Source organism: Rhinoraja longicauda, unplaced genomic scaffold (genome assembly GCF_053455715.1).
Source record: "Rhinoraja longicauda isolate Sanriku21f unplaced genomic scaffold, sRhiLon1.1 Scf000624, whole genome shotgun sequence".
In the NCBI taxonomy this organism is placed as follows: Eukaryota; Metazoa; Chordata; class Chondrichthyes; order Rajiformes; family Arhynchobatidae; genus Rhinoraja; species Rhinoraja longicauda.
In genome coordinates this window covers 58,019-68,375 of record NW_027601840.1, presented here as the reverse complement: position 1 = coordinate 68,375, position 10,357 = coordinate 58,019, and the positions used below count along the sequence as shown (strand labels likewise).

At 57.8% G+C, this 10,357-nt stretch overlaps 1 protein-coding gene across 1 annotated transcript; it reads left to right on the top strand.

Annotated features, from left to right (window-relative positions):
• Positions 1–6: 6 nt before the first annotated feature.
• Positions 7–9,230, top strand: polh (polymerase (DNA directed), eta). The gene is made up of 10 exons (XM_078395451.1): positions 7–123; positions 1,843–1,977; positions 2,299–2,525; positions 3,164–3,336; positions 3,581–3,684; positions 4,192–4,311; positions 4,797–4,920; positions 7,037–7,102; positions 7,609–7,781; positions 8,101–9,230. Exons 1-10 carry the CDS (start codon positions 26–28, stop codon positions 8,879–8,881), a joined length of 2,001 nt encoding a protein of 666 aa, XP_078251577.1. The 5' UTR covers positions 7–25; the 3' UTR covers positions 8,882–9,230.
• The last annotated feature ends 1,127 nt before the right edge of the window (positions 9,231–10,357 follow it).

Here is a 10,357-nt window from a genome sequence, read left to right as displayed (position 1 = left end):
AGAGCGGGTGGTGGCGCTGGTGGACATGGACTGCTTCTACGTACAGGTGGAACAGAAAGCCAACCCGGAGCTGAAGGGCAAGCCCTGCGCCGTGGTTCAGTACAAGACCTGGCAGGGGGGCGGGTAAGTCTGTACACCGCTGGGCCCTGGGTGCCCCTGACCCAGCCTGTAGTGTGGGTGCCCTGCTCACATCATTGTTTGGAGATCACAGAGTTAACGTGTTCTACCCCACTAAAACAGATCCTTCAGCCCAATCTGCCCAAACTGACCAAGTTCTCTAGCTGAGGTTTTGTCTGCTTTTGGCCTGCCTCTTTAACAGGATCAGAGGCAAATTCTTCATTCAGTTTAATAAAATTCCGGGTTTGCAAAAATGACCCTGATTCTGTAGTATTTAATGCTGCGGGGAAACGTATATAATACAGCAGTTTGGCCCATCACGTCAGTGCTGACCATTGAGTGCCCATCCTGTCTAATCCCATTGACCCGCATTTGATACCAGACACTTATTGCCTTGATCACCCCTCTTACACTGCGATAAAGATTCCAGCCATCCTCTGGGGGAAAACATTGTCCCTCAGAACCCCTCAACCCTCCTTCCTGCTGCAAACATAGACCCCTTGTTCGGAAGAAAGTCACATACTTTTCACTATCTGCCCCTCGTAAATCTGTACACCCGTGTCACCTTCTCCCCTTGGCCTTCTCTGTCCCAGGGAAAACCAACCCAGCCTCTCCAACCTCTCTAAGTGGATACTCTACTCCCCTCCCCCCCCCCCCCCCCCCCCCCCCCAGTCAGCATCCTGGTGAACTTCCAGTTCCACTGGGATAGTGTACAATCCAAATGCACAAACATGGAGCAGCAGAACCCACGATGTGTGTGCAGATTCAAACTAATCTTCTCTGCCTGCACATGATCCATATCTCTCCATGCAGTTGTGGTCTCCAAATTTGAAGAAGGACATTCTTGCTATTGAAGGAGTGCAGCGCAGTTTCATTAGGTTAATTCCCGGAATGGCAGGACTATCTTATGTTTAAAGACTGGAGTTACTGGGCTTGTATATACTGGAATTTAGAAGGATGAGAGGGGATCTTATTGAAACATATAAGATTATTAAGGGATTGGACACGCTAGAGGCAGGAAACATGTTCCCAATGTCGGGGGAGTCCAGAACCAGGGGCTACAGTTTAAGAATAAGGGGTAGGCCATTTAGAACGGAGATGAGGAAAAACTTTTTCACGCAAATCTGTGGAATTTTCTGCCTCAGAAGGCAGTGGAGGCCAATTCTCTAGATGCTTTCAAGAGAGAGTTGGATAGAGCTCTTAATGATAGCGGAGTCAGGGGGTATGGGGAGAGGGCAGGAACGGGTGGATGATCAGGCATGATCGCATTGAATGGCGGTGCTGGCTCGAAGGACTGAATGGCCTACTCCTGCACCTATTGTCTATTGTCCTGCAACTTCACGTCTCTGCCTCTTAAACTCCACTGTCGTATCTATCTCCGCCAATAATAAATCCCCATGATCAGGTCACTGTGAATCCCGTGCCTCTTAATCTTCTGGATCAGCCCACACGGGGAACTGTATCCACATTTCTCCACATTTAGATAACCCTTCCCGCCTCTCCTTGACCCACCCCTCCCCCTCACCTCTTTTTACCAGCTGTCTCTCCTCTACTCCAATCATGAAGGGTCCATTCCCTTCACAGATGCTGCCTGACCCGCTGGGTCCCTCTAGCCATCTGTTTTTACTCAAGCTTCCCCTCCCTGTAGTTTCCCCCCGTCTTCACCCCCCCCCGTGGTCTGGTCCCCGTGTCTCCGCGGCTCACGACCCTCCTCCCTCTCTGCAGGATTGTGGCTGTCAGCTACGAGGCTCGTGCCCAGGGGGTGAAGAGGGGCATGAGGGGGGTGGAGGCCATGAGGAGGTGCCCAGGCCTGCAGTTGGCCCGTATCCCCGAGGCGCACGGCAAGGCCAACCTCAGCAGGTAAGGGGGCGATTGCCCCTTGTCCTCCCCGACCCCTCATCCCCGACCCATTGCCCTCCATGCCTTCCCTTCCCTCCGACCCCTCATCCTGGCCCCCTAACCTCGCCCATCCCCACTTCCCATACCGGCCCCTGGACTACCCGGCCCACCATGCCCTCCTTCGCCCCACCCTCCCTGGCCGTCCACTCCATGTCACCCCCCCCACCTTACCCTCCCTTGACCCCTACCCTGGCCCCCTCATCCCCTCTCACGCAGCTGCTCCCCGGGGGGAGGGGGGGGGGGGGGATGGACGAGGCTGAGCGGGTGACCCTCCCCCGGCAGGTATCGGCAGGCGAGCGTGGAAGTGCTGGCAGTGCTGTCTCGCTTCGCGGTGATCGAGAGGGCCAGCATCGATGAGGTTTACGCCGACCTGACGGCAGAGGCTGGCCAGCGCCTGGAGCAGCCGGGGCTCCTGCAGCGAGCGGCGACCCTGCTTGGGACCACCTGCGTGGAGGGATTCCCCCGGGACAGGGAGAGCCGGGCCCCACCGCCCTCGGCCCCGCAGAGAGGTGAGGGGGGTAGGGTGCGGCCATGGGAAGGGCGGTGAGGGAAGGGCGATGGAGGGGACTGGAGAGGGAGGGAGAGGCCAGTGTGGGAAGGCGCAGTGAGGGAGGGGCCGGTAAGGACGGGCTGGAGAGTGAGGGGGTAAGGTGCTAGGACAGTGGGTCCAAGGCGGATGACACCGTCAGTCACCTGTGCCTCCTATATCCCCATGGAGCTGTGGCGAGAGGAGGGGTTGAGCCAGGGTGGGGGGTATGGGCTGGTACGGTGGGGGTGGACACCGTCAGTGACCCCCGCCCCCTGTATCCCCCCCAGAGGAGGTGCAGCAGGGCGAGAGGTGGGGCGCACCGGTGCGGGCCGGGGTGGAGGGGTACGGGCCGGGGTGGAGGGGTACGGGCCGGGGTGGAGGGGGGATTGGCCGGGGTGGAGGGGTACGGGCCGGGGGGGAGGGGGGATTGGCCGAGGTGGAGGGGTACGGGCCGGGGGGGAGGGGGGATTGGCCGGGGTGGAGGGGTACGGGCCGGGGTGGAGGGGTACGGGCCGGGGTGGAGGGGTGAGGGCCGGGGGGGAGATTGGCCGGGATAGAGAGGTACGGGCCAGGTTGGGTGGGCGTTGTTCGTGAGCCGTGCCCCCTGTATCCCCCCAGAGGAGGCGCAGCGGGAGGGGCTACAGGCATGGCTGGACTCGCTGGCCACGGACAGGGACCAGGGCAGCCCCGAGCTGCTGCTCATGGCCGGGGCACTGATCGTAGAGGAGATGCGGGCAGCCGTGGAGGCAGAAACCGGCTACAGGTGTTCAGCTGGAATATCCCACAACAAGGTAAACGCGAACTGTGAGAGCCCCGTGTCGGTGGGGAGGGCAGGGCCAGTCCAACCCCAGCCTGGAGACCACACGGACAGGCCCTCAGCCCACTGCATACACACCAACCCTTCAGCCCAGCTACACGCATCCCATTTGCCCACATTAGGACCACAACCTTCCAGGTTTTTGCTCATTTAAGGGGAGGGTGATAGCCGGGGAGGAGGGTGACCCTGAGCCTGACCCCACTCTGCTGTGTCCACAGGTGCTGGCCAAGCTGAGCTGTGGTCTGAACAAGCCGAACCGCCAGACCCTGCTGCCCATGGAGTCTGTGGACCGTCTCTTCGATACCCTACCCATCGGCACCATGTGAGTCTCCGTCCGGGTCTCCCATCCCTACGTCCTTCCCCCATTGCCCGTCTCCACCTCTGATCCTCTTGACCCCTATCGCCTGTCCCCTCCCACAGCACGCACTCCTCGGTGGGTGGGGGGGCGGAGTGTGCGGGACGGTGGGTGGGGGGCGGAGGTCGGTGGGTGGGGGGGCGGAGTGTGGGGGGCAGAGGGTGGGGGCGGAGGGCGGTGGGTGGGGGGCGGAGTGTGGGTGGGTGGGGGGGCGGTGGGTGGGGGGGGCGGTGGGTGGGGGGCGGTGGGTGGGGGGGCGGTGGGTGGGGGGCGGTGGGTGGGGGGCAGAGGGTGGGAGCGGTGGGTGGGGGGAGGTGGGTGGGGGGCGGAGGGTGGGGGCGGTGGGTGGGGGGCAGAGGGTGGGGGGCGGTGGGTGGGTGGGGGGCGGTGGGTGGGGGGCAGCCTGCCGTTGGTGTCCACCCTGGGGCAGCGGGTGGTTCGGCACTGACGACCTGTCTGCCTGTTCCCCACCAGCCGTAACTTGGGCGGGAAGCTGGGGGAGTCCATCTCACAGCTCCTCCAGGTGCACCACATGGGCCAGCTCCGAGCCTTCTCCCAGGCACAGCTGCACACCAGCTTTGGGGTCAAAACCGGGTAAGAGCGAGCACAGCGAGCGGTGATCTCAGGGTAAGGGGCATCCAGGGGTCCCAGGACATGGTGGGGCATCGACTGTCCCAGGGTGGGGGGCATAGAGGAGCCTTCCCAGGGTATGACCCTGTTGCACCCCCCCCCCTCCGCCAGTATCCACTCACCAATCCCCCTCCATCTCGTTCCCACATTCCCACCCCCACCGCATCCTGCCCCTCCTGTTTCCGTCCCTACCCTGCCTCCACCCCCCACTGCCTCCAACCTCCACCCCGAAACTTGCCGCACCCTGTCCCCAGCCCCTCTGTACCTGACCCCACCCTGCCTCCCCACCCCCTTCCTGCCGCTGCCCCCCCTACGTTCCTGGCCTCCCTGCACCCTCTCGCCCTCCACCCCAAATAGCTTTTAAAAGAGCAGCCAACGAGCCGACCTTAGATGGGGCATCTTGGTCACCGTGGAGGTGTTGGACTGAAGGGTAACTGTCTGGGTTTCAGGAGCTGGCTCTTTGACCTCTGTCGGGGCCTGGACTTTGAGCCAGTGAGGCCCCGGTACCTCCCCAAGTCCATTGGATGCAGCAAGAATTTCATGGGCAAAGAGGCCCTGACCACGTGCGAGCAGGTGGGTCATTACACAGCCACCCTCACAACAGTACAGCACAAGAACAGGACCCTCGGCCCACCATGTCTGCGAATATGATGCCAAGACCAACACTTATTTGCCTGCACACAATCCACATCCCCCCCCAGTTCCTACATTTCCATATGTCTTTCCAAAAGTCTCCTGTAGGCCACAACCACCATCCCAGCAGCATATTCCTGGCACTTACCACCCTGTGTGTAAATATCACCTCCAAACATCACCTTTACACTTTGTCCCTCTCACCCTAAACTTATGCCTTCTAGTATTTAACTTCCATCCTGGGAAAAAGGTTCTGATTGTCCACCCTATCAATGCCTCCCATAATATTATACACTTCTACCTGGTCTCCCTGCAACATCTGGCACTCCAGAGAAGAAAACCTCTTCCTGTTGCTAATACCCCCAAATCCTGGCAAATATGAAAGGATACACAGTGCTGGAGTAACTTAGCGGATCAGGCAGCATCTCTGGAGAACATGGATAGATGATGTTTCACAGAGTGCTGGAGTAACTCAGCGGGTCAGGCAGCATCTCTGGAGAACATGTATAGGTGATGTTTCACAGAGTGCTGGAGTAACTCAGCGGGTCAGGCAGCATCTCTGGAGAACATGGATAGGTGACGTTTTGGGTCGAGACCCTCCATCAGTCTGAAGGGTGCTGACCCCATACGTCATCTTTCCATGTTCTCCAGAGATGCTGCCTGTCCTGCTGAGTTATTTCAGCACGGTGTCCTTTTTTGTAAACCAGCTGAACCACCTTCTGAATCTCAAACTGCCCTTGCCTATTAGTATTCTCCACACTGATCTCAATGTCCTCTAATTTGTTTCCTCCTTGGTGAAAACAAATGCAAGGTATGTTTAGTACCTCACCTACATCCACAGATTTCAAGCACAAATTCCTTCCTTTATCCTTGAGTGGTCCTACCTTCTCCTTGGTTATACTCTTGTTTTTAATATAGATATAAAAAGCCTTGGGATTTTCTTTAGTCCTACAAAGCCCCTTTTGACCCTACAAATCGCCTGCTTGAGTCCTATCCTCCTTTCTTTACATTCAAATTTCCTGCCTGATTACAGACTACATTGCAAGTGCTTCCTTTTTCTTATTGATCATCCAAAGTTCCCTTACTTTACCATCCTTCTCCCTCCTCCTTACTGGAACATGTTGTTTATGAACTTCGATAAACTGGCCTTAGAACGACTCCCACATGTCAGATGTGGACTTACCCATTAACAATTGCTCTCAGCAAACCTGCCAGAGATCCTGCCTAATGGCATTGTAACTTGTCTTACTCCAATTTAGTAACTTCCTGCAAGGTCCGGCCTCCTCCCTTTTCAAAACAATCTTAAAACTTACTGAGTTATGATCACTATCCCCAAAATGCTCTTCCACAGAAACACCAGTGGCCAGGCTCCTCTGTGTTTTCCACATAACGCCATGCATTGAAATAAACACACTGCAGTCCATCCGTGGCACCATATTCCTTCCCCTCTCCCTGCCTGTACTTCATTTGAGACTTACTGGTCCCTAACCTCAACCTTTCCAATGACTCCTTCCAATTGCTGACCTTTTACTCTGGTTTGCACCCCCTGCCTCTCTAGTTTAAACCCTCCGAAGTAGCACTGACAAACCTCCCTGCAAGGGTGGGTCAAAGAAGAGATTTCAATGGTCTAAAAATCTGAATCCTGCACCCTGCACCAACTCCTCAGTCACGCATTTATCTGTCCTGTCTTCCTGTTCCTACCCTCACTGGCACGTGGCACTGGGAATGACCCGGAGATCACTACCCTCGAGGTCCTGCTTGTTAAACGTCTGCTGACACTAGCATATTTGCTTCACAGGACCTCATCCCTTTTCCGACCTGTTATATGTGCCAATGTGCGCCCTCTCTCAGTCTAACTTTCATCCCCCATTTCCACAGGAAACAGATGGTGGTCAGTGGGTGTGAGAGGAGGGGCGTGGGTGTTAGGAGGGTGATGGTGGTGGTAGGCAGTGGGGTGGGGGGCTTGTGGTGTGCAGTGCGGTGGGGGTGTGGGGTGGGGAGGGGTCACCTGTCCATTTGTTGGGATGGTGCTGACCTCTTGTCCATTCTGTGGCAGGTGAAGCATTGGCTGCTGCAGCTGTCGACGGAGCTGGAGGAGAGACTGCTCCAGGATCAGCAGCAGGTGGGTGGGTGGCTAATGCCCACAACCTATGGTAGCCCGCCGGGCAGAGTACCACCCACGCTCCCTCCGCAAAGACCCTCTCCCTCCACCCCAGTGCTCCTTCACGCTCCCCACCCCCTCTTCCCCTCAGTGTTACCTCACTCGCCTCCCTCCCGGTGTGGAGTGGGTTTGGGCAGCGGTTGGTGGGTGCAGTGGGGGGTTGGACCTGCCATGGGAGTGGGGATGGTGCTGTGGGTATCCCTGTGGTGTGCGCTTGGGGGTTGGTAACTGGGATGGTGGAGGCTGGAGGATGCGTGGCCTCGGGTGGGGGATGGGGAGGGTTTAGCGGGATGGGGAGGGTTTAGCCTGCCCTGGGAGTGGGGGTTTGGATGGGAGGGGGCTGCCCTGGAAGTGGGGGTGGGTTAGTGGGTACCTCTGGTGAGGGGGTTTTGGAGATGGGTTGAGCCTGCCTGGAGGGTGGGTGCCCTGGGGAGGGGCCACAACACTCACCCTGCGCCTTGTTGCAGAACGGGCGGACTGCGCAGCAGCTGGCGGTGGGGCTGCGACTGCAGGAGGAGCACCAATCGCGCAGCCTCTCCCGCTGCTGCCCCCTGGCTGGGCCCAAGGCCCCCCGCATGGCCCAGCGCGCCTGGACCCTCATCCAGGCCTTCAACACGGTCCACCCTCCTCAGGCAGCCTGGTGAGTGAGTAGGGGAACGAGGTGGGGGAGGTTAACGGGCTGGAGGTGGGGATGGGAGACAGGCTGTGGGGGGGGGGGGTGGTGGAGGTTAACGGGCTGGAGGTGGGGATGGGAGACAGGCTGTGGGACGGGGTGGTGGAGGTTAACGGGCTAAGAGCGGGGGACGGGGAAGCTGGGTCTTGGACTGTGGAGGTCCATGGGGAGGGATTGCTGCAGGAGTTTGCCTGGGGGGGAGAAGGGTTTGATGCGGGGGGGGGGGGGTCTGTCATGGGGGCATTGCCCCACTGCACTGACCCTGTCTCCGTCGGTCACTCCACAGGTCGCCCCCCGTGATTGGCCTCTCTCTGTCGGCCAGGCATTTCTTAGAGACCTCGGCGGCCTCGGCCTGCGACATCACCGACTTCCTGACCGGCAGCTCCACCCCCCCGTCCCCTGGGGCGGGGGCAGCGACGAACCCCGGGAGAGTTGGGGGAACCCAGAGCCCGGTGAGAGGACAGGGCCCAGGGGGAGCCCAGAGGGCTGGCACCATCACGGCCTTCTTTGTGCATGTCCCCACCTCCAAGACCTGCCCCTCCCCTGACCCTGTAACGCACACCTTCCCCGCACGACCCTCCTCACTCTCTATTGCACCACTCATCTCCCCCCCACCCCTCTCCGCCACACCACCACCTGTCCCCGAGACACCCCCCAGCCCCACTCCACACTCCTCCCCCTCCCACACACCACCCCTGGGCCGCAGGGACAGTGACCGTGCAGGACCTGCAGAGATGGATCACCAGGGCGTATCGTTCTTCAAACACAAGGCCCTTGCCCGATCTCCTGGCCGACTGCCCCCGGACCATCCCCTGAGCCCTGGTCTCCCCACTGAGGTGCTGGTGCGCTGTGCGAGGTGTGGCGAGTCCACCCTCTCCAGGCAAGTGGCGGAGCACGAGGATTTCCACTACGCCCTGGACCTCCAGAGGTCCCTGTCGACCCTCCCACCTCCCAGTCCTCCAGCCCGGACCAAGCAGAAGGCAGTGGACCAGCTGCGGGCTGCGGGCAAGCGGGCCCGGACTGGCAGCAAGACCCTAGACTGGTATTTTCAGAAAGCACCTCCCTAGAACAGGCAGGGGACAGGGTTTTGACACATGGTCCCGGGTCATAAGTTATTGGAGCAGAATTAGGCCATTCAACCCATCGAGTCTACTCTGTCATTCAATCATGGCTGCTCTATCTCTCCCTCTCAACCCCATTCTCCTGCCTTCTCCCCATAACCCGACACCCGCATTAATCAAGAATCTGTCAACCTCTGCCTTAAAAATATCCACTGACCTGGACTCCACAATGTCCCCCCATTTCCTGATACTTTGGCATGGGATCAGATCAGATGTGGATGTAAATAAAGTATTGTACTTTTGATATAAATTCCTGGGATGTCCAGTGATTCACAGGAGTGAAGAGTGGGGAGTGTGCGAGTGTGACACCGGTCACTATTGTAGTTTCTCTTTGATGCTTCTTGGCTTGTTTTACCGGAGCTCCTGAATGCCGCTGCTCTCTTGCTGTTAAAGTGATTATTCTTACATCTTTGTGGTTGTTCGAAGTTAATCCTTGCAGTCCCAGGCATGGCAGTGCAGACACGATGGGCCAAAGGGTCTGTTTGAGTACTATTCTGTGATGTGGAAAACCCATGGTTTTGCTGGGCGGCAGAATTACTGCCTTACAGAGCCAGAGAACTGGTTTCTATTGGGTGGACGGAGTTTGTACATTTTCCCCGTAACCTGCGTGGGGTTTCTATGGGATCTCTGGTTTTCTCCCACACTCCAAAGACGGAGAGGTTTGTAGGTTAATTGGCTTGGTATAATTGTAAATTGTTCCTGGTGTGTGTGTATGTGATATTAGTGTGCAGGGATGGCTGGCCGGCACAGACTCGGTTGGCCGAAGGGCCTGTTTCCACGCTGCATCTCTAAAGTGCACTGTTCATCACCATGGTGAATAGATGATGGTGCTACAATCTGACAATTGGGCGAGAATTGTAAGTTTACTTTCTATTCAGTGAAGCAGGGCTCCAGGTGAGGAGAGTGGGCTGACTTGCCATAGCCCTGCCTGCTTTCCTCGTTTGTCCTGCAGGCTTTTTGCAAACTCCGCCCCCACTGCTGTTGCTCCATGACACGGCCCAGAGTGAGCGAGGAGTAGAGCTCCTTCACTGACAGGAGGTTGCATCAGCTGCTGAACCGGTTCTTCCCTTTGCCCACAGCACACTGGGTAGTGGCTCTATCATTTCCCTCCACAGAAGCTGCCTGGCTCACTGAGTTCCTCCAGCACGTTGTTTATTTTTGCTCAAGATTCCAGATGCTTGCCTCGTCATCATTCAACTCTTGATTGTCACAAAACCTCACTGATTTGGGAATCTCTAGGAGCCCATCATGCTCAGCTCAGCCTATCAACCGCCCAATTGTCAGACAGCAGCACTATCATCTATTCACCCCATGGCGAAAAAGCAGGAAAGGGGGTGCTTATTTTCGATGATCAGCCATGATCATATTGAATGGCGGTGCCGGAAGGTCGGAATGGCCTATACCTGCACCTATTTTTATCTC

What these genes read in the sequence shown, in the direction of transcription:
- polh (XM_078395451.1), top strand. Translation starts at nt 26, where the DNA reads ATGGACTGCTTCTACGTACAGGTGGAACAGAAAGCCAACCCGGAGCTG. An exon ending in GCCCTCGGCCCCGCAGAGAG is followed by an intron (nt 2,526 to 3,163) that starts GTGAGGGGGGTA and finishes GTATCCCCCCAG; the next exon opens with AGGAGGCGCAGCGGGAGGGG. An exon ending in ACCCTACCCATCGGCACCAT is followed by an intron (nt 3,685 to 4,191) that starts GTGAGTCTCCGT and finishes GTTCCCCACCAG; the next exon opens with CCGTAACTTGGGCGGGAAGC.